General features: G+C 52.0%; 8 protein-coding genes across 8 annotated transcripts; 4 read left to right on the top strand and 4 right to left on the bottom strand.

The window, feature by feature from the left end:
* Positions 1 to 1,638: 1,638 nt before the first annotated feature.
* N7498_004328 (FAD-dependent oxidoreductase) lies at positions 1,639 to 3,300 on the bottom strand (the record flags this gene model as incomplete). The annotated part of the gene is made up of 4 exons (XM_058451390.1): positions 1,639 to 1,674; positions 1,753 to 2,555; positions 2,627 to 3,123; positions 3,245 to 3,300. The coding sequence occupies 4 exons, from the start codon at positions 3,298 to 3,300 to the stop codon at positions 1,639 to 1,641; spliced, it is 1,392 nt and encodes a 463-aa protein (XP_058310852.1).
* Positions 3,301 to 4,897: 1,597 nt separating this feature from the next.
* On the top strand, positions 4,898 to 5,610 carry N7498_004327 (cupredoxin domain-containing protein; the record flags this gene model as incomplete). The annotated part of the gene is made up of 3 exons (XM_058451389.1): positions 4,898 to 5,152; positions 5,200 to 5,303; positions 5,355 to 5,610. 3 exons carry the CDS (start codon positions 4,898 to 4,900, stop codon positions 5,608 to 5,610), a joined length of 615 nt encoding a protein of 204 aa, XP_058310851.1.
* A 1,103-nt stretch (positions 5,611 to 6,713) lies between these two features.
* N7498_004326 (uncharacterized protein) lies at positions 6,714 to 7,595 on the top strand. The gene is made up of 4 exons (XM_058451388.1): positions 6,714 to 6,927; positions 6,979 to 7,030; positions 7,088 to 7,271; positions 7,332 to 7,595. The coding sequence occupies exons 1-4, from the start codon at positions 6,768 to 6,770 to the stop codon at positions 7,491 to 7,493; spliced, it is 558 nt and encodes a 185-aa protein (XP_058310850.1). The 5' UTR covers positions 6,714 to 6,767; the 3' UTR covers positions 7,494 to 7,595.
* Positions 7,596 to 8,197: 602 nt separating this feature from the next.
* On the bottom strand, positions 8,198 to 11,931 carry rgsC (putative intermediate filament protein (Mdm1); the record flags this gene model as incomplete). The annotated part of the gene is made up of 2 exons (XM_058451387.1): positions 8,198 to 9,225; positions 9,279 to 11,931. 2 exons carry the CDS (start codon positions 11,929 to 11,931, stop codon positions 8,198 to 8,200), a joined length of 3,681 nt encoding a protein of 1,226 aa, XP_058310849.1.
* A 381-nt stretch (positions 11,932 to 12,312) lies between these two features.
* On the top strand, positions 12,313 to 13,171 carry N7498_004324 (bifunctional phosphatidyl-N-methylethanolamine N-methyltransferase/phosphatidyl-N-dimethylethanolamine N-methyltransferase; the record flags this gene model as incomplete). The annotated part of the gene is made up of 5 exons (XM_058451386.1): positions 12,313 to 12,361; positions 12,433 to 12,472; positions 12,532 to 12,548; positions 12,619 to 13,045; positions 13,099 to 13,171. 5 exons carry the CDS (start codon positions 12,313 to 12,315, stop codon positions 13,169 to 13,171), a joined length of 606 nt encoding a protein of 201 aa, XP_058310848.1.
* Positions 13,172 to 13,817: 646 nt separating this feature from the next.
* Positions 13,818 to 15,524, bottom strand: N7498_004323 (RXT2 domain-containing protein; the record flags this gene model as incomplete). Its single annotated transcript, XM_058451385.1, has 4 exons — positions 13,818 to 14,953; positions 15,016 to 15,169; positions 15,268 to 15,389; positions 15,452 to 15,524. 4 exons carry the CDS (start codon positions 15,522 to 15,524, stop codon positions 13,818 to 13,820), a joined length of 1,485 nt encoding a protein of 494 aa, XP_058310847.1.
* Positions 15,525 to 15,960: 436 nt separating this feature from the next.
* On the bottom strand, positions 15,961 to 19,908 carry N7498_004322 (uncharacterized protein; the record flags this gene model as incomplete). Its single annotated transcript, XM_058451384.1, has 4 exons — positions 15,961 to 17,720; positions 17,776 to 17,889; positions 17,949 to 19,563; positions 19,615 to 19,908. 4 exons carry the CDS (start codon positions 19,906 to 19,908, stop codon positions 15,961 to 15,963), a joined length of 3,783 nt encoding a protein of 1,260 aa, XP_058310846.1.
* A 1,167-nt stretch (positions 19,909 to 21,075) lies between these two features.
* Positions 21,076 to 23,886, top strand: N7498_004321 (alpha/beta fold hydrolase; the record flags this gene model as incomplete). The annotated part of the gene is made up of 2 exons (XM_058451383.1): positions 21,076 to 22,903; positions 22,958 to 23,886. 2 exons carry the CDS (start codon positions 21,076 to 21,078, stop codon positions 23,884 to 23,886), a joined length of 2,757 nt encoding a protein of 918 aa, XP_058310845.1.
* Between the last annotated feature and the right edge of the window lie 534 nt (positions 23,887 to 24,420).

Raw genomic sequence — 24,420 nt, 5'->3', positions numbered from 1 at the left:
AGTCAAGGGACACCGTCACTCTAAGTAACATGTCATGACAGAGATTCTAAGGAAATCTTACTAGATGAAGTCACTTGGGCACCCTGCTGCTCACAATACATGTTATGTATTTGTTTTTATCAGTCCCTTGTGTGAAACTATTAGTACATACGAATATAGGGTGTGGAGGACAGGCTTCTCGTCCTCTCAGCCGAGCAGTAAGGGTTTGTGCTGAGCCGGCTAGACAGTAAATACGGCCTTCTAGGCATAACTCGTCTCTTTTCGGTTGTCGACTCGCAGTTGTACCGTTATCTAATCTGGTATGTCTAACCTAGGTTTGGGTCTATAAAGTTGTCTTACAGAAGGTACTAGGTACTGCGCTAATATAAGAGCAGTGATCTCAACCCAAGCAGTTGGACGATCAGGCGAGGAATCTACAACAGAATAGAGACCGGAGGGTGAAGGGGTAAGATTGGCAAGATCAAATCAACTGGATATATACAAACACTGAATTCTTGAAGAATCGCAAAAGAAGGGGTTCCTCGACTTGAAGGTCATTCCGTGGCGTGTCATGATATAAAACTACAGTAGAACAGACCCGCAATGCATCGCATACAGACCGCAAGACAATCTGCTAAAGCTGTGTTCCTTACACCTTCCCTCTAATAGCTAGTCACATACCAAAACGAGACATTATCTTCTGCTTACCGTTTACAAATTGTTTACATATTAACTAATAATGATTCTGATGAAAGGTAAAGTGAAATGGTACCCTGAAGTGTTCCATTATAAATTAAAAAATGGTCATGATCTCATCATGTAAGGCAGTGTGGCCGAGTGGTCTAAGGCGTATGACTCGAAATCATATATCTTCGGATGCGTGTGTTCGAATCACACCGCTGTCGTTTCTCTTTTTTCCTTTTTCCTTTTCCTTTTCCTTTTCCTTTTCCTTTTCTTGGTTCGGCTGGGTTCGAACCCCGCAGCCATCGATTCATCGTAGTTTTTTTTTTTTATCTTCTTATTAACTATCATTAAAAGGAACTGGATAAGTTAATAATTGCTAGGTGGACTCCTCTATTACAGTAGCGACCATTATCGCCTTCCATGTCAGAAGTATGAGAGATGACATCTGGATTAAAATATCCTCCAATTAGTATCAATGTTCTGCCTAGCACAAACAGCGCGTGCTTTAGCGGTAACTTCGTCCCTTCCCAGGTCTTCACCTGACGAGCATCTTGTGATTCCCGGACCTCGTGAAACAGCCGTGAGGGAAGACTGCAAATGGCTGGAGATGTCGGATAGACTTGACACCTTTTTTTCTTACCCCAAGTGTGGCTGGCCCCATAGTCGATTACTGAGAATATGGCATTTTTCTGAGTTTGATGGGGCGTACTGCATCCTGGCGTTTGTTTGTATGGTTTGGTCTATATAATTTGTTCCGTTTTAGTTTACCGTACGTTGCTACTATTGTTTATAAGATAATTGTGAGTAAGTGAGGGCGTGTGTGAGAACACAACCCAGACCAATGGAGCTACGGTCGTTGCAATGGTTCTATGCTAGCCGTTCCATCCCGTGACGGATGATTTCATGTTTGGCCCAATCGTATATATCACGCCTACTGCGCTACGGAATAGGGCAAGACTTTCCGAGGGAAGCTATCTACCCCGATGAGACCTTTTCCATCGCTCGCTCGCCCTGAAAGAGAACGTAATAACGTTAGTATGGCAACAAGTAAACGGCCTTTTGCACAAATCACAATGCGTTAGTACGTACCTCTAGTACCACATCATAATCTCTCACCCATTTGAGAAATTGTGGCGATTTCTGATCAGCCGTCATGTCCATTTCCACGCCATTGAGATCCGGTGGTGGGCGAGTTATCATCCGCCTTATCATCTCGTCCCTTGCCTCCTGTTCCGGCCCATCTGGTAGACTCCAAATGTTTGCGTTGCTTGTGGACTGTTTCATGAAAATGTCGGCTCGCGGCTTACGCAAGTTGACCCACGCCTTTGTTACAACCGGGATATCGACACCATTATCGCCCGATTTCGACGCCCAGCGTAACATGCGAGCCAAACTCAAAGCATCTTCAATTCCCTGGCTCAGACCTTGGGCGGCATGTGGTAGCATGGCGTGGGCTGCATCGCCGAGCAGCACGATACGACCACTAGCACTTCGCCACGTACCCAGCTCTGCCCCCGTAGCCATCTGCCATTTCTCTGCGTGCTGGATATGCTCCAAGAATGCTCTCGTTGTCATATTGAAGTCAGAGAAACGCGTGCGGAGTAAACCAATATCGGCTGGTGTATTCCAGTTGACGTCCACTGGGCCCGGATCCGCATGGTCGACGTCAATAAACTGCACCCCGAGGAGACCACCGTACATGGGCCGACTTAAAATAAACCGATCGGGCCCTAATATACCATGTTTGGTTCCTGATTCGAGCCATGGCCTTATTCGAGCGTCCTGAGCGAGCTGAGAGATGGGCGCGCTTGTCAGGAAGATAGACTCTCTCAATGGAATTGGGTCGACATCCCGTGCTGGAAAGAGGATTTTGCGGGTAGCAGATTTGATACCTATATCAGGATAGGTAGGTTAGTTATAAGTACACTTGACGCAGCTTCTATGAGGCCAATGTCGGACATACCATCTGCTGCTACAATTAAGTCCGCGGTAAACTTCTCTCCCTGGGTTGTCCAAAGACTTGGCTTCACCCCGAGATCTTGAATCCCTTGCACAGCTCTCCCGAAAAGAATCTCGGCACCACTGGCAACCGCAAGCTCATTTAGTACTCTCTGTACTGAGGGCCGGTCAGTTTGGAATCTCCGTTCCGTACGTGACAGGGTTTCAGCCGCTAGGGGGGCCGCAAAGGGCTTGGTATCCCTATACGACCACCAGCGTAGCGCCCCTGCGTCAACACTGACACTGCTGAAAGCCTTGTCCGCCCCTTTTAGGTGCTGGAGTGCCCTGACCGCCGCTGGCTGGATCACTAAGGCGTGGCCATGGGGTTGTGTATCTCGTCGCCGCTCGAGAACGGTAACACTGTGGCCCTCTTGCCTCAAGGCCGCGGCCGTGCAGAGACCAACAGGACCGGCCCCTATAACAATTACCTTCAGACGTGAATTTGCTGCAGATAAAGCCATACTAGATGTTAGGTGTTTGCAGAAAGTTCGTTGTATTCCATCAAATATAAAAGTAGGTACGGAAAACATGATCATCTTTGCCAGCGAAATTAAGTCCAAGATGACTCATACTGCCACCTTACCCCTTCGGAATTAGCGACCGCTGGGCTCCTGGGAACTTGGCTCTCGATGGCCCCATTGGAGGTTGAGCAGTCCCTCAGATTGTTGGCAGGAATCGTAACATTAGAGCGGCTTTGGACAGAGGCTGAGAGACAAAGCTTGAGTGGTCATGGGGAATCTGCCATCTACAATAAGGCAGCTAGCTACTCATCCCTTCTCTATTTTTATCCCTGCATTTCGGGAATGGCCCTCGGCGCTCTCCTTTTTTGCACCGACATAGAGGCTAGGCTTCTCTGCAAGATGGTCACAAAGAGCGTCCAGCATCACATCGGGGATAGTTGATGGTCGACCGGCAGGGACTTGGGGGGACCTAGCACTGCGGAACAACCGAGGCTGTACTGTTTTTGGATGGCGCGGTATAGATGCAGATGATAATACAAAAACCACACCTTACCTAATAACTTATCGTGGGGATGTTCATTAATCAAGAGGTGTCCATGTGGCAATTCCCGATCAGGAAAATATTATGTAAGGCAGTGTGGCCGAGTGGTCTAAGGCGTATGACTCGAAATCATATATCTTCGGATGCGTGTGTTCGAATCACACCGCTGTCGTTCTTTTTTTCTGGCTGCGGTTGTACTGTGTAGATACTCATCATGGTTGTGTCTGCTGCTGCTGGCCTGCAGGCTGAATGATCCCATCTGATGCGCCTTTTGGCCTCAGGCTCTCGGGTTGCTGTCCTCTTTGTCTGGTTTGCATTGTCTTGCTATAAACCTTCCTGTCTTCTAGGTAGCCTTGCTCCTTTCGATGCCGTAGGGCTCCAAAAAAACACCAAGACAGAGGGCCATGAAAGCTACAAAGGTTTGACACAGGGCCGGCAAACTACAAGTTGGCAGGAACAGATACCAACCGTCATCTCCCTATGTACCAACGCAGTCCGTCCGTAAAAAGCCAACCATGCTACATCTACATGAGAGAATGCAGGAAGAGCTAAAACGAATGACTGTCCATCTAGTATTATCATCCATGGAAAAGCGATTTCCACGTGCGGCTAAGCCTCCATGCCAAATCCAGGTAAGAGGGCAGCCGAGCAGTCCAAACCTTGTGGCTGGCTTGGTGATACGCCTCCCATGGAACGAAAATACGAAAACGAGCAATTCAAATTAATCCAGCTGCCCCGAATTCAGCATGACGATCCATCACCACGAGGATTTAGGTCAGTCTAGATTCCAGCTAGACATGCTGCCATAATTCATGACTAAAGGTGTCCCCCGTTGAGACCATGTAACTCTACGACGGGTCCAATGGGATATTCTTGACCACTTTCTACTTTGAGAAATGAGTTATTTAGGCTTGCGTATGGAAGGGGAGAAATGATCTGGAAACCGTCTCGGGCAAATGGCCATGTGGCTATGTTGAAGCTTTAATTTGTCATGCTTCTTCGTGACCGTAGACGGTATATGGAGTAGAGTACGACATCTCATACCGCTTGTGCTATGGATAAAGGTATAAAAGGATGCAATTTGCTTGACCCTGACTCTTCAGACAAGCAATTACTTCTTCGGCAGCTTATTCAGTCAATACCAACAATGATCGTCACCTCTTTCTATGCCTTTATATTATGGACTCATCTCGTTAGTGCGCAGTATGGAGGCGGTGGGAGCTCAGACATGACCATGACCACGACCACAACGACTGCAGCCGCAACGAAGAGCGTTTCGTCGTCTGGTTCCATCCAATCGATTAACGTTGGCAAAGCCGGCCTGACGTTTGACCCCGACACCCTCAATGTCGCTGCCGGAGACAAAGTGGAGTTTCACTTCTTCCCGGGAGACCACTCGGTGACCCAGGCGTCCTTTGACAATCCGTGCCATCCACTGAATAGCAGCAGCTTCTTCAGTGGGTTTGTGGCGCCCAGTAGTGGTGAATCGGTACGTGCCGCGAAGGTGCGCGCTGGTATGACCCGCTGACATTTTAGTCCGCCGTCTTCACCCTGACCGTCAATGACACCAATCCTATTTGGTTTTATTGCGGCCAGACCGGACATTGCCAGGCCGGCATGGTCGGCGTGATCAATCCCGGGTAGGTTCTATCGTGGCCACTTCCCAAGCCGATACTAACCTGTCTTATCAGGAGTGGCCCGGACACACTCGACGCGTTCAAGAAGGCAGCCGCGAGTGCAAGTGGTGACAGTGTGCCGGCCATGGTCCAAGGCGGCATACTCGGTAAAGCGAGTGCTCAACAATCTTCCACTTCCACAACTGGCTCATCAACCAGCACGAAAATCTCGGGCTCGAGCGCCACAAACTCGGCGGACAGCTTGCGCTACTTGACTGATATCAGCATCACATCCGTTCTTGCTTTGCTGATGGCCATGCTCCTCATGTAGGCTGGGTTGGAGGGATATGGTGAAAGTGTTGTGTTGTCTTGGTAGGCTCACACTCTCGACGATCGGGATTATCGCTGAATGGGATAAATTACGTGGTGACAGCACCTGAGGTCCCAAGTGCGTGTAGTTAGTTTGCTCGCTATGTTCCGCAATCAATGATGCTTCTGCATGACGCATGTCTTGAATCAGTATACGGGATGCCGATCGCTCTCTGCGCGGCCGCGCTATCCGCAACCAGCATCAAGATCGTAATCGGAATCAACGAGAGCCGAGTTCATCGGTATCCAGAAATGATATATCAGCAACCAAAAATTGAGATAGCTCGGGCCGGGGTATGAGGATGGGGCACAATGCCGTGAGCGTAACGCTGTGAGCACGGACTCTGTGGGGGAGGAGCCCGAATTTTGTGGAGAACCGGCGGATCCACCCTGGTTCCATCATGAAAGAGGATCGACGTGTATCTCCATCGGCTACTCTGCACCAAGAGCATCAGAGGTAGACGATTGATAGGCTCCAGTACTCAGAAAGGTAAATGCAAGGGAAAGGGAATGAGGGGATGGCATGTTCAAGGCCGATTGTGAGTGGAGGTGAAGTGGGCTGATGGTCGCGTGTGCCCATGACATCAGGTGATCCTCGGATCCTCGACTTGACTCCCCGTTTGATGGAATTGGGTGATTTACTGTCACTTATCACTACGGGGATGTATAATACGAGCTCAATTCAATCGTGTCCGAGTTATATCCCATGCACGACGAGACAATTCCGCGCCGGAGTCATAGTTAGGTCTCAAATAAAGTCTGGGTGGAGCAGAATGCGGGGTGCAGCTCCCAGATTGGTTGCCGTCCGAGCCAGACAATCTTCCCCTGATGTCAGTTGCTGCCATCCGGGACTGCCGGGGATGGTATTCCACGGAGGATAAAAGAGTGCAGTGAGGTAGATAGTAGAAGAGAATGAGTATAGAGTACAGTAGAGATGAAGGCGGACCACAGGGTGGGTAAAGGGTGTACTACTTCCAGGGAGTATCGAAGCCTCTCATACGCGGATGACATCCTTGACTTGGGCGGGGGAAGGTGGTCACCTGCACTCTCCCCTCTCTCTCCCCCTTCTCTTCTCCTCTCCCCTTCTTTCTTCCTTCATCATCCATCCATCTGTCCATCATGTCTGTTCCACTCACCAAGGTCGATTCTGCCATCGCTGGCTTGTCTATAGACGACAAAGCCCCCGAACCCACCGAGAAAGAGGTTTCCAAGGATAAGAAGGGCCACAGGCGTGTCTCCTCCACGGCATCAGAAGGTGTCTGGAACATCAATGATCTTGGTAAGTACAGTTTCCCCAGCCCACTCCTACTCTAGCTGATCTCTTCTCCAGAGAAACAAAAGATCGAACTCACTCTCCCCATCGAAACCCAGAAGACTGGGTGGTACGTTGGCCTCCATTCATCTTACTTTCCCAACCGCTGACTTCCCTCCCCCCAAAGGAAACTGAACACTTCCCCATCAACAGTGGAGGACAAAGATATCCTCAAGCTGTACCTCGTTAACCCTCCGGTCAAGAAGATTGACCTGGACTTCCCTCTGGGCCTCCACGTCACCGCCCGGAACTTGAAAGGCGTCACAATCAAGGACGCATTAGACGCCATCTACAAGCAGTTCAAGAAGAAGGTAAGCCCCATCTCTCACTCTATACAGCTACCCAGTGCCTTTTCTGACCCGAACTTCCAGGCGGACGACGAGTTGGAAAGTCCCTACCTCGCCGGCTTCGAGTGGGACAAAGACGAGTCCTGGACACGCCTAATCGTTCACCAGAAGAAAGAGAACACCGCACAACAGCCCAGCAGCAAAAAGGCCAAGAAGAAGGCAAAGGAAGAAGCCGCCCTGGCATAGATTGGCTCCGCCAATACTGGCAACCTCACCGGATGCCTATCTTCCCCCCTGAACTGTCTCTTTTATCTGCTTTGTGTGTTCTATTCTCTTAACTATCTCAACGTGAAACGACAAGGGTTGATCCCCTCCCCAGAACCGACTTCTTTTTGATCAACTGACCTCTCTCCATTCTTTCCCCCCTTTTCCGGCGGGAATACCCTCGGTTTCGACTGCTCTGCAATTGCGCGTTTCTCGGGATGTAGAAGCAAGAATTAAAGAGAGGGCGCGGGAGACATGAGTTTTCGGCTTGTACTTTGCTATGTTTTATGATCTGCGGGTGAACACCCGGGGACTGGGGCACCCAGGTGTACCGGCATCCGTTTCTGTCCTTTGTCACTCGGGAAATACAACTTAATTTCCACAGGGAGCTGCTTCCATTTCGTAGGATGACGGGTAGATGTAGATGAGCTGACGTCGGGAGTGGGTGTCGCGCTAAGCACGGTGTATCCACTCAGGCCCACAACGCGCCGCTTAGTCCGCGCACTTGACTCGCACCGTTGTAGAGGGAATGTCAGACTTGCTAAATTATGTAGTTGGATTCCCCATGTGTAATTATTATGAGTATATACAGTCGCTGGAAAACATTCCGTATCTCCGGGACAAAAACAGGGAAACTAAAACACCCATGAGCAACGCCTGCTCAGAAATATGAGAAGGGTCAGCATTCAACGGGAGCGACCAGGCTCCCGGCTGCCAAAGAGTACCAGTACGATCTCATCGAGGATAGTAAAGACCAGGTGGGTATTGAGGGGTTGGTTATTCAGCGTAGCAAAGATGCGACGGGCTGCAGCTTGGGCATTACTACGACCGACCACGCTTCCGGCCAGATCTGGGATGAGCGTGGCGAGGACAACTGTCGCCTCGGCGCGGCTCTTGAGGCGCTCGGGTCCAGACCGAGGGGAAAACTTGCGCAGGACGCCCCCGGGCCAGAGGGAATCCCGAGCGAGAGCGAGGTAGCGTAGAAGAGAATCGTCTTGGACAAGAGAGCGAGCGCCGTCACGGACTTTACGCTCGATGGTGCCGCCGAGAAGCTGGTGCAAAACGACGACGACGGCACGGCCGCGAAGCCAATTATTTCCGCGGTTTAGCTCGAAGGCTTCGAGGAAGAGGTCGCAGATTGGTTTGATGAAGGGTTCGAGTTCGCGATCTTCGAAGGCATTGAGCTCCGCTTCGGCCTCGGCTGCTGTCACGGCGTCTTCGGTGGCGAGGACCGGGTCTTGAGCGGTGCTGGGGCCGTTTTGTTGCGTTGCGGCAGATATGAGATTCTGACCGGCGGTGGATAGCTGATCCAAGACTCCGAAATTGCCGAGGAAGTCGTCCATGCCATCTGCGACGGAGTTGTAGATTCGTGTGACTAGGTCTTTGGTTTCGCCTTCACTGTTGCGAGAATTGGCATCGTCACGGGGAAGGATGGCTCGTTGAGAGAGGAAGGCTCGTAGGTCACGGCTGCGGCAGACTTCGGGGAGTTGGAGTAGCTTTTGGAGATAGGACTCCAAGGCAATACGACGCTTTTGGAGAAACTCCTTTTGTAGTTTCATCACCACGCGCCGTCGAGGAAATTCCAAGTGTCGGACAGATGGGTAGCTCAGGCGTAGCCTTTGATGAAGCTCGTGGAATTCACTGTAGCGGCGTGCGATGACCCATGATGCCGCTGGCATCTGCTCCCCAGCATTTCGCTGAACTTCGACGACATCTAGACTAACATTAGCTTGATGGAGGGTCTGTAGTGGAGAGAATGTGGCTTACACATCGCGAACTCACGTCCATCGTCCTCTTCCTTACCTACCACGATAGACTTGATGGAGACCGTGGATCGACCGTATAAACTGTTGTCGCTCTCTTGAATGATGTACTGCTGCCGCTGCATTTCCTTGCGATGGATCTCACGCTGGATGCTAGCTTTGGATTTGCGTAAGATGCGCAGCTCGGCCGTGTTATTCGTCAGTTCGGCCTTCCGGGTCAATGCCTCGATTACAGCATCTTGACTACTAAGCTTATCAATATCGGTAGTGAGGGCTTCGATGGCTTCTGTGAGACCGAGGTCGCCGGGTGCAGCTTCGTGGACTTCATCTGCTGGGTCTTTTTCTTCGCCGACGGGTTCTTCGTATTCATCCTCGAGATATTTCTGCTGATCCGGGAATAGGTCATCATCAAAGACACCATGCCGTAGGCCACGACCAACTAGACCCAGTGTCGCAATGCTCTTCTTCTTCTCGGCTGGGCGGCCCTCAACTCGGGGTGTGTCTGATGAATTGCGACGCGCAGGCTCAGGGGGATCAGATCCGAAAAGCGAAGAAGAGGAACCGCTGCTGCCTTTCAGGTCTTCAACCCGTGTACTTTTCGGTTCGTTGGTGATAATGTCGTTGAGAGCTGCCTCCATAGTTTCAAGGACTAGACTCTGCGAAGCATCATTGTCGCCATTTTGAGAATCCTTGCCGAGACTTGCAGTAGATGCAGCAAGGTTATCTGTGTCGTAGTCATCGTCAAAAAGAGGGCCAGAGCGCTCAGAGTCTATCGATCGTCGGGGTGAAACGTCATCGTCAAATAGCTTGCCCATACCCCGAACGTCACTTGAAGAGACAGCAGCTCTTCGAAGGTCTTTTGACGGTCTGGTACCCGGCTGTGAGCCCGTCCGTACCATAAGAGGAGGCAGAGGTCGTCTCTCGGGAGCATCAAAGGTAACTGCGGGTGGAGATTGGTGTTGAATTGGTACCTGAGCACCCGAAGCCTCATCCGACGCGAGATATTTCCAGTATAGATCGGATTCTTTGAACTTTGGATAATGAGTGCTTTCCATTTCTTCCAGAACGGCAGACTGGGTGGCCAATACAACTGTTCGAGCCTTGCGATACTGCTCCGGGGTGGCGCGTTTGCCCGCGCTCAGGAAGGCCTTGACTGCAAGTCGTGAATCGTCAGAGACTTTCAGCTCCGGTCTGTTGAGGTATGTTTCACTAAGAAGTGCCATGTCATTCCTGTCGGCAGTTGTCCAAGTCCCCGAGGCGGATGACGTCTCGTCTCCAAAGTCGTCTTCCAATGGGTTTCGGATTCCGTCGACCACGATCCAGAATTGAACCATGGGCATCAACTTCTGGCGGTCCATGAACTCCATGAAATATGAAAGCCCAGATGCACTGTGCATCACATCCACAAGAGAAGTCTCTTGTGCAGCGGTCGTGCTCTCTTGACGGGGATTCACCGCGGCAGCAAGTCTCCGAGATGCTTCTCCGGGCACGGAAAGTTTGGAAACCTTTTGATCCAGGACCCTTTTACCAGTTTCCAAGCGCCGGAGATAGACCTGGTCTTGTCCCTCGACCATGCTTTCCCGCTTCAACTGGCTAGTCACAAGCGCACGGAAACGACGGGCATCAGACAGATTATTACATCGTCTTATGGCCCGAACAAAACGTTCAAACGCTCGTTCAGAGTCCTGGGGCGAAAGTCTTGGAAACGGCTGTCCACGTTTTGACTTTGGAACCGGAGATGCGTGCTCGTCCAGCGCAGCTCGAAGCTTTCGTACTGTTTTCCGATCCTGCAAAGCAGTTCTGCCGTATGCCTCCATCAACTGATTCCACGTATCTGGATCTGAAAGTGCTGACACGATCGGAAGCAACACCGCGCATGAGATGATTTCGCGAATCAGGACAGATACAACCCGACTATTGAGCACGCTCTCTGGAAACAGCTGAGGGAGAAGTCCCACGGAAATCTTGCGTAGATATTCTTGCTGGACCTGCTTTTGATCGGATGAAGAGAGCGCAACTGCAGGATGTAAGCGGCCTTCGCGAAATTTCTTGGCAATAGCCAAGTCCAGTTCTTCGGATTCCGTCACATTTCGATTGAGATTTCGCCCGCGAACTGAACGCTCGGCGATGTCGTACTCCTTTAGATGGGCTGTCAATATCGGGAAGACCCGCGAGACGACCAACGAGATCAGATCTTCTGAGAGTAGCCTGTCCCGAAAGTTTTCCAGGGCGACTCGAATCACCCGATCAACTTCGTTTGCAAATGTGGGGTTAGGACTAATGTTGTGATACCATGAGGATACGAAGTCTCGGGTAATGAAAGACAGAAGGCCGTCTATTTCTTCCGAGACGACAAATGATTGCGGATATAGTGGCCGTGGCCGGTATCGCGAGCTTTTCCGCACATTGAGCACATCCCTCCGCCAGTTATTGGGTGTGATAAAAGCCACAGGGACAGCCTTCGAGCTGCTAGGCTTGTCGTTCTGCCTTCGGACGGTGAGGACGACCAGCGCCAAAAACCCAGCAGAGGACAGCACGCCCCCCAAGGCCAGGGCCCATCCGAGATATCGGAGGACCGGCAGCCAGCGCACCACCAGACCCCAAGCGATGAATCCGCCAACCCCTGCTAGAACGAGATCGCGATGATGAAGGTCCATTCTCCCCGGACGCGCATAAGAGCTCCACGTCTCATGACGGCCGCTCGGCGGAGCTTAGGAGTGGAGAACTCGGCACGGCATTGACGGGGCAGGCAAGACGGTACGCGGGGCTCGCGATAGTTGTAAAGTCTAGCTTCACGGGGAAGCAGAAGCCAGAAAGGAGCAGGGAGGTGCAAAGAATCAACGGAAGCAGCTGAAAAAGCTTGGGCAGCAACAAAGTAGTCGCATTATCGCGGATCCCGTGACCTCGCGGAGCTGGAACGTCATTTGTTTACTTAATCGACCACGAAGCTAATGCAATTAAGGTCCCCCCGCCTCTTCCCTGTTCTGTCCTCTTCACCTCTGCACCTCTTTCCCCCCGAGTTTCCCTATTTCTGCACCATGGCCAGCCTCACCAATTTTGTGGATTTTTCAGCGCCGTCGCTGGCTCGTACGTTGTTGAGCTTCCCCGACCCTGGTCCTTTTGCGTATTTTGCATGTGATTGGAACTGACCCCAGCAGTTTCTGCGGCCACCATTGCATTTAACCCCATTTTCTGGAAGTAAGTCGGCCTCTCTCTGAAACAATTGTACTGATTACTGACCTAAATTGCCTCTGTAGTATCGTTGCTCGCGCCGGTTGGTCGACCCCTCTACCCGAGGACAACGGCGGGTACTTTTGCAGGCGGCTAACCACGGTCTCGAACAGAGTACAACAACCACATATTGACTCGCATTTTTGGTGGCCCGTACAAAGGATGCTATTTCCTCGCCTTCACTATCTTCTCGCTGGGTATCTTGCGTGACCATGTGTACCATGTCGCTCTGGAGGAGCAGCCCTTCTACGCACCCGTGCACCAGCCCATTGTGGGTGGTATTCTGTTCGTTTTCGGATCCGTCCTCGTCCTCTCCAGTATGTGGGCTCTTGGTGTGACTGGTACCTACCTGGGCGACTACTTCGGCATTCTCATGGATGCTCCGGTTACCGGCTTCCCATTCAACGTGACTGGCTCGCCTATGTACTGGGGAAGTACTCTGAACTTCCTCGGCGTAGCTCTGTACAAGGGCAGGGTGGCCGGTATCCTTCTGACTGCGCAAGTGTTTGTGCTGTACTGGTTCGCTCTGAAGTGGGAGGAGTAAGTTCTCTGTTCAATCATAGATTCGAGAAACAAACTGACCGATTCCTCAGCCCCTTCACTGCCGAGATCTACGCCAAGCGTGAGCGCGAGCGCGCTAAGAAGCAGGGCGGCAAGAAGCAGTAAACGGATATACGTGTACAGCAAGGTTGACTGGAACATTCAACATCCACAATCTGCGCATGGCGATCTTCGGGCAGGCCGAGATTCGAAAACCTAATCCTGTCACCCAGGAGCCTGGAATGGACCTACCCGGGCTGCGGGTGACGATTTTCCAGCACACGGACGCATCCGAATCTTCAACGAAGCTGGAACAGTAGACGATAGACGTTGTTTTGGCCATGATACAGAGGCTGAGTAAAGCGACGGGTGTTTTCTATATACCCTTTTGTTATTTCCCTACGCGACAAAAAAGACAGTCCTCCACCCACAGCGACAAAAATCCCACAGCGAACATCCTATAAGCCCCCATCGTGTGCGTAATCAATTTGCTCTAAAGCCACAGCCGAGGTGGCACTAGCCAGCTTCTTGGCTTCGATAACTGCCGGTTAATTCTATTCCTTTCTCGAGGCAGGTTTTGTACAGAGCTCCTCCAGTATGAAGTTGCATGTCTGGCAATAGATACCAATAAAATTGCATTGACTATTTCCAATCTCCGAGGGTATATCGACACCTGGCCCAAGCGGGCTAAAAAGGACGTGGGAGATGAGATGCATGGAGCTAACACCACCAACACCACGCTATGGGCAAATCAAAAAGGAACAAAGGAGGACTATTGTCGTCGGCCACGGCCTCGCTTGGCCGTCGTCTGGCGCTCGTCGACCGTCTCTACTTCGTCCTCATCGGTGCCCTTCTTCAGATCCTCTCCCTCTCCAAGGCCCCATTTCTCGCGGTCGTACCAATCTTCGCCGTCGCTCATTTCACCAACGTGACCTTCGGCCTTGCACCACTCCAAGACGTCGGCCTTCATGTGGCACGCGCGAAGCAAAGAGTCGAGCATGTGCTCGAAGCCACGCACCGTCTCCTCTTGTTTTTGGATATAGGACCACAGCAAGCGACGTGTTTCTTCTGCCTCGGCGGCAGGAAGGCCGAAGTTCGCATCTGGGAGAACCCCTTCCGGGATGAGGAAGAGCGGGTGGGGAGTTGGGAGGGTACTGGCAGTATCGGCGGTAGAAGTAGGAGATCCCGCGTCTTGGGTCGCGTTGGCTCGGGCACGAGTAGTCATGCGACGAGGCGGCGTGGGTGACCCGTCGTGCATTTCAGCATCCTGCTCAGTTTCGTCCTCGCCCTCGTTCTCCTCGAGATGTGCTTCAGTGTCGGCCTTCTCTCCGTCCTTCGAGGTATCCATCTCCTCCGTAGCTTTCTCCTTGTCTTCTTGGGCTGAATCGTTTGCGCCGGTTGGATGCGGTGGAAGATCCGTGACTGTAGCGTCCGCTTCCTCAGATTTAAGCTGTGTGATCTGGTCCTGGGAATCATTGTTCGTCGCAGTTTCCGCAGAAGCCGCCGGGACTTCGGCCATTTCCGCATCATTATCTGTGCCCTGAGGTCCATTCTCCGTCCCGTTCACGGTAGGTTGCGCCTCAGCCTCTTGAGGTGCATTGGCATTACCAGCAGGTGGTGACCCAGATCCACTCATTTCCTGGAGAGACGCACTTTGACCATTACCCATGACCTTGGGCTCGAAGATGTACCGGTCGTCGGGGCTTTCAAGGAGGCCGCACGGCATCCAGCCGCCGTCCCCAAGAAATTGCCGATGAAGATTTCTGGCTCGCCAAAGAAGAGCGCGCTCCTGGCGCAGCTTTTCCTCGACCGCTAGCGTCATTTGGTCGAGCGCGGGGGAAGTGTAGGGTTGGGATAACGAAGGGTGGGTCGGGAGTTCGGAAGGGTGCTTCAGGGGACATAAGAACGCTGCGCAATGACTAGATTAGTACTGCGGGCAACTGAGTTAATGGCATATTGGGATCACAAACTTTCAAGCGCAATCCCCGAAAACGGGTTCTCCTCGGCCACAGCGGCGTCAGCTTCAGAATCTTCATCCTCCTCGTCCAGTTCCTCGCCCTCGGAATCATAGCGAATTGGATTTCGCTGCAGAATATAACGCGTGTAGCCAGCATGGTTGACCTTCTATTCGTATCCATAACAACGAACGTCAGTCCCGGAGTCTTTCAAGCCGCCGCCACTCAGAGCCCCGGGAAGGGTCTCTTCGGCCGAGATTCACGCACCTCTTTGTAAAATTCCTCTGCATTGATGTACCCCATGGCTCCTTCCCGAACGTACTTCGCATTTTCTTTCATTTTATTGCCGCGGTTTGTAGGCTCGGCGATAGAATCGTCGGGTCCCGAATCTGATCGAAGACAGGATGTTAGCAATGTATCTTATCAGTGTTCAGATTTAACATCGACTTACCGTCCTGTTCCCTGTGCAATGCCCGCTTCATACCGACAATCGTGTCGGCAATTAGCGCCGCTTGAGTCGCCATGGCTGAGGGGGTCTGCGACAGGCAGTCGATTCAGGCACGTCGGAGGGCGCGTAAGAGAGGGGTTCGGAGGGTGTGAACCGAGGCTCACTCTGGGCGTAAGATAATATGACAACAGGAGCAGATTGTACCCCGTCAAAATCAAAGTCTGCGAAGGATTCCTCACCGGACAGAGCGCAAAGAGCCAAAGTGACGAAGCTCGCGGAGAGAGCTGCGGATGGCCGATCGCCGCTAACTGCTTTGGGGGGGCGGAAAGTGATAAGGACGGTTCACGTGACTAATCCTCCGCGGATTACTTCGACTTGTGTATTGGATTACAGTGTACACAGAGAACATCGAATTCTAAAGAAGTCTTCATAAGAATTCGTTAAATGCCTAAATACAAGTTTCGTGGTATTTTTCGACGTCACTGAAGTACACCCCAAAATACACCATGAGTTTAATCTTCCGCATCAACCCATACTAAGATCCCTTTCTTGTCTGCACGCATTTCTCCGGTTGGAAGAACGCGAAGAGTCTTGTTAAAGTATGTATCGACAATAACAAGCTGAGGTTGGATCCAAAGCCCACGTTTCGCGGCTAGGATATTGTACCGTACCGTATGACGGCTCAAAGGCACGAGCTGGACGACGGTGGTCTTGGGCCCACTGAAAGCAAAGTGCTCGCTGGCTTCCATCATCAAGTTGAATGTGAGGAAATGCGTAGAAGGGTTCTCCAGAGTGTACTCAAGGTGAATCAGTCCCGATAGGGTATTGGAGGGTGATGCCGAACAAAGGACTCGGGGTTCGCCCATGGGGACAATGAAGCGGGGGATGTCCAGGATACTCGTGGTGACATCGTTGGAAGTTCTATCATCAGATGAACGCCGGCGCCAGTCAATTTCCAGTGCAAAGTTGAGAGGAGTCGGAACGCGATCACCCAGAGTTAGCTTCTGGACGTCCAGGAGGAAATTGGACTCCCGCAGCTCTTCTGGCGCGATGTGTGGAGTCTCTGGGCTGACGAGGGCCTCGGACTCGACATTGCATACAGAACCAGCGCCTAAACTGAGAAGCTTTAAAGACATCTTTTCGATGATAAGAGGCTCCAAAGCGAAGGAGACCACCTTCGAATTGAGGCACCATCGCTGTGATAAACCACCCGGCGTGGATTCAGCGTCCTTGCGTAGCAAGTTATCATCGACGGTGAAGAAATTCGGCCACGGTTGGGGATGAACGCGAGGTAAGAATTCATAGTTGGCTTCGAATGGTCGCACGAAAGAAAGGTCGACCGCGATGGTCTTGATGATAGGGGTTTGGACATCAGAGACGAGGTGATATACGGCAGAGATCTCCAGGGTGTATTTCGCCGCATCCTGAGTGTCGGCCAACACAATGGTGAGATTGTTGTCGGAAGACCGCCCCATAACTCCGATACTCCGCTTCAGAAAGTGGGATGGTCCTTCTGTCGGGGTGCTTGTTCCCGATTCCAGGGGCTCGGAGCCTTGGTCTCCGTCCTGCCATTGGAGTCTGGTGGTTGACTCCGGGCTGCTGAAGAGTCGGATTTCCGCAGACACATCGGCGCCCTCATCTTCTTCGTTGTAAAGACCGATTTGAAGAACCACACGTTCATTAGTATAGTAAGTCTCCTTGAGATTGGGGGTCGAGATGCGAATCTTAGGCGGCTTCGGCAAGATCTTACACCTGCCGGTATCTCGGTCCTTGCCGACTCTTCTGCGAGAAGGGCCTTTCTTGGTCTGCTGCCACCAATAAGACTCATGCAAGTCATACTCGGTGATCACGTAGGCGAGGTCAAACTTCTCTCCGTCGACGAGCATCGCTATAGAAGCAACAAGACTCTCCCCAGCTTCGCGAGGAATGCAGGCAAGATTATAAACTTTAGTTTGACCAGGTCCAATTGTCAAGTCCGCAATTCCAATCAGTGTCGCCAAACCGCCTGTTGGGGACTGAACGCTAGGGTCGTCCGAGCTGCTAGGTTCACGGAGTGATACGTCCGAGATGCAAGATGGGGTAGTCGTGTCGGAGCATTGATCCTGATCAGATTGAAGTTTCACTGGGCGAAGACACCCCTCGAAGACAAGTTTCACCTCGGAAAGCTTGATCGGGGCAGATTCTTGTTGAGCACATGATGAAATGACGAGTTGGGCCTGCAGAGGTTCCCCGACATTGCCTTCGGACTTTTCAAAAACGAGAGATGCGGTCACTGGTTGGCGTCAGTCAGTTTGGCAAAATCTCGGAATATTAAGAAGGTAACATACAGCTGGTCATGACGTCTTCAGCCCGAAGAACAACAGAAGGCTTCGGCTTCTCGGAGGGGAAGCTCTCGAGGCTTTGATGTATGTCATAATGCCACGAAGGTCTCGGCGAGAATACTATAGTACTGTATAAGATTCTTTGAGATCAAAGGTATAGGCCTCGGGATAACGCTTACCTTTGTTGAGTAGCTCCCAGTCGACCCGCAAAAGAGTCTCGCTGTCTTTCAAGTTCAAGGCACATTCTCTCAAAGCCCATCCAAAGGTTTCCATCAGCCTCCACCAACCAGCACGGCGCCAGCTGAGGGTTGACCATAATGGTTGCAAGACATGATATGCTTCGGACCACGAGCCAATATGAATGTACTCTTGGGCAATCTCAAGACTGAGCCTCTCCACCTGCCGTGTTTGGTGTCGCTTCGAGAATTCCTCAAGAGCGGCCTTCATTGTGCTCAGAATCAATTCTGAATGATCAAACCCAGCCTGTCCTGACGGAGGGCTCTCCACGTGGGTCTCTGGGGCGAGATAGGTATCATACAGATAAGATTTGTTTGCAATTTGCGAGGCAGGAGATTGACCAGGGGGAATCCGATCTTCATTAGAAATCTGCAAGGCAAGAGCTCGACGGGCCATTGAGTGCTTGGCTGAGCGGTACAGCCAATATCCCTCGTGATGCAGTTGCTCCCACGGGTTTACTCGCTCGTTTCTTGGGATGGATTTCTCCGGCGCGGTGAATATCGATACCTCCGGTACTCGGTCGGTAGAACCCTCCGTTACTGCCGGGGATGTCTCTGCGCGGCGAATGAGCTGAGCCATGACCATTGACCACCGCGCCTCCCACGCTTCCCACCCATAATTTTTGCTACCTCTGCCTCTGCGATTCACAATATCTTTCGTCCGAAGCCTGTGATCAGCCCAAAAACGCGTTGCTGCAGTGGTCTGGGCCGTCCAAAGCAAACAGCGGATAATTCGAATGGCGAGCGCATCACCCAACAAACGCGCATCATTGAAGCGCGCACTCCAGCCTGCGATATTTTCGAATACCTCTTGGCCAAACAACGTGTCGTACGCACTTTCGTAGTTGCGACAAGCAGCATCCATCTCTTGGCGGAACTCGGCGAAGATGCCGAGCTTAAACTCATAGCGTACATTCCACCCTTGTAATGAGAGCGTCTGCGATGTACCGGTTGTCGGTGGCGCAGTCGGCGGAGGGATGCTGCTCCGGTTCCGTTTGCGCCGAGCATGCTTAGACAGGTCCCTGTAGTATTCCGCGACAGATGGTTGCAAGAGAGAGAACAAAGACTTGACAAAGTCTTTAAGCTCGGATGACGTCGCGTCGGGAGGAATCACAAATATAGACTTTTGATCCAAATTGGTTGCTCGCCGAATGCTTGCCACACGATCATCGATTTCACCCATATATCCCCCGTCACCTTCCTCGGATATTAAGACAGTCAAGAAGCGCGTTTTGAAGCCAGACGACGACCACTCCTTTTTAAGACTATTAATCTCGATCTTCAGTTGGTTGTCGCGCAGCGAGTTCATATTTGGGTCCAGAGACAAAGGAAAGAAGTTGATCACTGCCGCAGGAACGATATCTTGGTGTTTCGTCACCCACAGCGGAGTGAGCAAGCCATCTGGAAATGTGGGGGAGCTCGGTGTCAAGGGTGAGATGGGCGAGTGGAGGGCAAAGGGCGTGGCAGAGCTCGCAACATCGGCATCGGAATCGGCTATTGAGCTTCTAGGAGACAAATGCAAAGGAGGGTCTGCCTTTCGCGGGGGAAGTTGATACGACTAGCGGCAGGTTAGCATGCAGCTCTTTGTCCAGCAAGTGGGAGAACCTACACGGCCAGTGCTCTTGATCCTGTAACCTATGTGCGGCGATGCAGAGCTACCATTTGAGCCTAGTCCCGCCCTCCAGGGCATGTTGGATGCATCTTCCTCCAAGAGCACTCTGCCCAAGTCCTCCGCAACAGCCCCGCTCAACAGGGGGAAATCCGAGAAGATCTTGTGACCCCTCTCAGAAAGAAGTGGATATTCGACAGAAGAACCGGGGCCATCTTCAGAGCCTGCCTCGAGCCCCGAAAGCAGGATCAAGGGGAGGTTGTGGTTGACGTAGTCTTCGGGATAGGCGTCCATTGCGGACAATGGAGTTGGTAGTGCGGGAGGGTCACCGCATGTCTAATCGAGATACTGGCCAGCAGATGGATATCAATCGCGATTATGCAGCGCAAATGAAATGACCCAGGTGAGTAAAGAGCGGACTTCGGCCTGTGCGAGAATGCTGGCTGATACGAATAGCTTGGGTATGCGGGATACTGCCGTCTGGCGGGGGCGGTCAGTCTGCAGACGCTTCGTCCGTTTGTCATGATTGACTTTCGATCAACGTGGGGTTATGATATATTCTAAATTGACATTCGGATTGTGAGAAGAATAGAAAAACTTATCCTTTTGGATGAAGTTCGGAGCCATTGTAAATAGGTGCGCTGGTTGTTGTACAATATAGTGGAAACTATATATATAATGAGTGGTGGTAACCACCAGCAATCCCAAGTCATCATCATCTACCCACTATGTATATATGAGGGATGATATTTATGTCCAGGATCAATGTAAGTCAGCGGCGAAATCGACGATAGTCGTTCGACAGCTCACGACAAGCCTTTGGCCTAAAATTGCACCAGCCACTCTCATCTCCGAGATCGCGGGCTCCTGCCGATCCCTTGGCGGACTTAGGGGTCTTCTAGAAGAGTGCGAGAATGAAGCATTCTCTGCATTCCACGTGTACTGCATGATACTATGGAGCACCTAGATGTGGTCAGTTTACGTATATCTACTGTCTAGGTACACTGAGGAATATGAGACAATAAACAAGCACGGTTCCCCGTATCGGATCCCTCACACGGATCCATGGCTCGGCGCCCGCGATTCCCGAATGGGAGCGTACACAATCGAGCGGGAAATTGGGATCCATCGAGTGGACCGCGGAGCTGAACGCGCGAACGCTAAAAAATCCGGAGGGGATCTCTCTCCTTGAAGATTTACTCCTTTTATTACCTGTTCGTTCTTTTTTCCTTTCTTTTCGACACATCAATTTCTAGCCACTCTTTTAAACTTCTCTTATCGGTTCACCCCTCCTACGACTATAATATAACTGTAAGGGGGGCACTCGTTTCATTTCGCAGGGGCCCTGCATCTATCTATCTGCAGAAGATCATGCGCGCTGCTATCCCTGCATATCTCGTTGATCTCTAGGGCGAGGCTTTGCAATCGAAAGGGCTTGCTACCCCTTGACTATCGAGCGCCATGCATCTGAACGAAGGCGCCCCGGCGCCTCCAAGACAGGCGGAGTCGGCTCTCCTGTCGCGCCGCCGCCGGCGCAAATCTCTCGGCGCCCTGCGTGGAAAGGGAGCAAACTCGTCCGCCGATCCAACGTCGCCTGAAGTCATTTCGTCGCTAATTTCGTCCCTGTCCACGATCTCGGTGCCCCTGAACTCGCATTTCGATAACGTGCCGCGCATCGACTCCAAGGATTCGTCCGATCCTGGCTTGCCCGAAGTGCCGCACACTGCACCCTGCTTCACTAATTCCCCTTCGCAGCAGAATGGCTTTGGAATGAGTTTAGGGACTTGTGCGACGGTCGAGGAACCGCCAAACACACCGTTTTTGCATCCGGATGATGCTGCCTCCTCCCCCGTTATTCGCATGGCCAGAGCGCCACCTTCGCCAAAATCTCCGAAGTCTCCGCGATCGCCGAGGTTCAAGTCGTTCAGATCGACCGAGCCGTCTACTCGACCTGCATCGAGGGATTCATATGCGTCAGTAAGGGCTGCTCCCGAAGAGACCGCATTCGGCACGATCAGTACGGAGTCCGTCCTTCCCCGTGTTTCGACTGCTACGAGCATTGCCTCCAACAGTTCGGCTGGACGCACAAAAAGTCTCAAGGGCTCATTCGGGTTTCTGAAGAAATCGTCATCGAGGGATTTTACAAATGACATGGAATCACAGACCGATCGCTTGCGCAAGACGAATAGCCTCAACGATACTTTGCGTCATAACACGCCACGCAATCGGGCGAGCTTGCGCTCGATATACTCCATGGCGAACGTGGCCGAAGAGAGCGGCCCTAATGGCCTCCAAGAAGATATAAGTGAGGGTCTGGCGGCCAGTACCCCGCCAACTAGGGAACCCCCCTCGGTCCAAAGTACGCCAGATACCCACAACAATCCTGGAGGTATTGGAAGCGGTAGATATATTCCAAACCGCGAGTCCTCTCTGCGGCACCGACATAGTCCATCCCCTGGCTCGAAAAAGCGGAGATCTGCTCGTCATAGTCGATATTCTTCCACTGCAAGCAAGGAGTCGGTTCCAGAGAACGGTCTGCCAGGGACGAGCAACGATGCCGAGCAAGTGACTCGGAGGATACAGGAACTGAAGGACCAGCAGCAAAGAATCAAAACCGAGCTCGAAGCTGATGCCAGTCCTGGCAGGTCCACGAAGACGACCCCTGCCAATCAAACCAAGCCTTTGCCCAGCACCAGCCAATTGGACCAAACTCGCGCGCCGGATAGTGAGCCGAAGGGCGATCATTCTGTTCTGAATGACAGTGCTCCATCACCGTCCGTGATGACCGGAAAGAGCCGATCTGGAAAGCCAGGTCAGCCTTTGGCGTCGAAGCCCACCAACTTTGCTCCTCAATTCCCGAAGTCACCATCAGAAAAGGAGGAACAGTCTCGTTATAGGCGATCATTGGAGCCAGTCACGCCAACCAAACCACACCGCCGCACGCCTTCTGGCCATTTGTCGGCCGGACGTCCCTCAATCAACACCGAAAGGCCGTCCAGTGCAGATTCAATTGATCTGGCGGTTGAGGACTATATTTTCTCCCCGAAATTGACCCAGAAAGTGGTTCATCCAACCAGCGGACGCACTATTGCGTTCTCCGAAGTGGGCAACCCCAAAGGCCATGTTGTGTTATGCTGCCTGGGAATGGGTCTTACCCGATATCTCATGGCGTTCTATGATGAGCTGGCCCGAACTCTTAACCTGCGCTTGGTTACTCTAGACCGGCCTGGTGTGGGAGAGAGCGGGCCGCATCAACTTGACGAGCCGAGCAACCCTCTCAGCTGGCCTGGTGAGTCTTTCACGTCGCAGTAAACTATCATTCTATCACTAACCACAAATGCAGATGATGTCGCCATCGTTTGTAACTACCTCCGAGTCACCAAATTTTCTATTCTCGCACACTCTGCGGGAGCGATCTATGCTTTGGCCACCGCTCTCCGAATCCCACAGCATATCCGAGGACGAATCCATCTTTTGGCTCCCTGGATCCCTCCATCTCAACTCTCCACCATTGGTTCCCAGAAAGATCCCGCGCCAATCAACGCGGTTCCATATTCTCAAAAGATACTTCGCGCTCTTCCAACATCTCTCCTGAAAATAGCCAACACCAGTTTCATGAGTGCTACCAGCGCCAGCATTACCACCAGTCTCCCTAAATCTCCCCGGCGATCGAAGCGCAAAACTGCGAAAGAAGCACCTCTCGTGGAAACAGAACCTCCTATGCCAGACAGCGCCCCTAGCGTTCGGGTGGATACCCAACTGCAAAACGAAGACCCGGCGCCGCTGGGTGGGCCAAAGACATCGTCTATCGCTCATGTTAAGCGAAGCGAAGCGACTCTTGGGTCTCGTGCGAAGCCTCCCGAAGAAGAGCGTGAACGCCAACAAGACTATGACACTCGCCTTACCCACAAAATCTGGGAGCTCGCCACCACGAATGCCAACCCAGCCGTTGACCTCCTAATCTGTCTGGAACGCCGTCAGACCATCGGCTTCCGTTATGTGGATATCACTCGATCTGTGGTCATCCATCACGGTAGCAAGGACACCCGCGTGCCTGTGGACAATGTTCAATGGCTGGGCAAGACTATGCGGCGGTGTGAAGTGCGAATCCTTGAGGGCGAAGGCCACGGTCTGATGGCCTCTGCCGGAGTAATGGGCAGCGTTCTCACCGAAATCGCCAAGGAATGGGAAGACTGGACTACCATCGTCCAGGGCAAACGTCGGGCAACTGCCCACCAAAATGCACGGCCAGGTGCTTCCATTCCCACCTGATTGGCAACCATCTTCGCTCACGTCTACACTCGATCCCTGACCCCTGACACTTCCAAACCGTGTTTTATCCCATTTGCTACATTGACTCTCCCCAACGCATTACGCCTGGACCCTGGCGGTCCCTCTAATTCTTAATTCCCTTCATTTGATACCGACAACAGCAGTTGTCTTACTTTACCACCCCCATACACACTCACCCATACATAAACATAATTTTGGCCGATGTACGCCCGTCTATGGAATCTCATGTGGAGTCGTGTTCAGTCCAAAAAAATCCAGTGATTTAGCATAATACCCAGTCAATTTTGATTACCTCAGTTCCAGTAAAATTCGTCTTGCAGACCTCGTCCACGTGGTTAAGGTACATATACATTGGCCATAGTTATTGACGTGGATCTGCCAAGTATCACGCTCAGACCGAGTCCCACATTCAGGGATGAGCTGGGCCCCTGGAACATACAATCCTTGGACAAAGGCCCCCCGCATGACCTAGGATTCACTTTACACAAGACTAGATGCCATCTTTGGATCGCG

This window comes from Penicillium cinerascens, assembly GCF_028974065.1.
Source record: "Penicillium cinerascens strain IBT 15544 chromosome Unknown contig_24_segment0_segment0, whole genome shotgun sequence".
Lineage (NCBI taxonomy): Eukaryota > Fungi > Ascomycota > Eurotiomycetes > Eurotiales > Aspergillaceae > Penicillium > Penicillium cinerascens.
The sequence above is the reverse complement of the archived record's forward strand: the minus strand, read 5'-3'. Positions and strand labels throughout refer to the sequence as shown.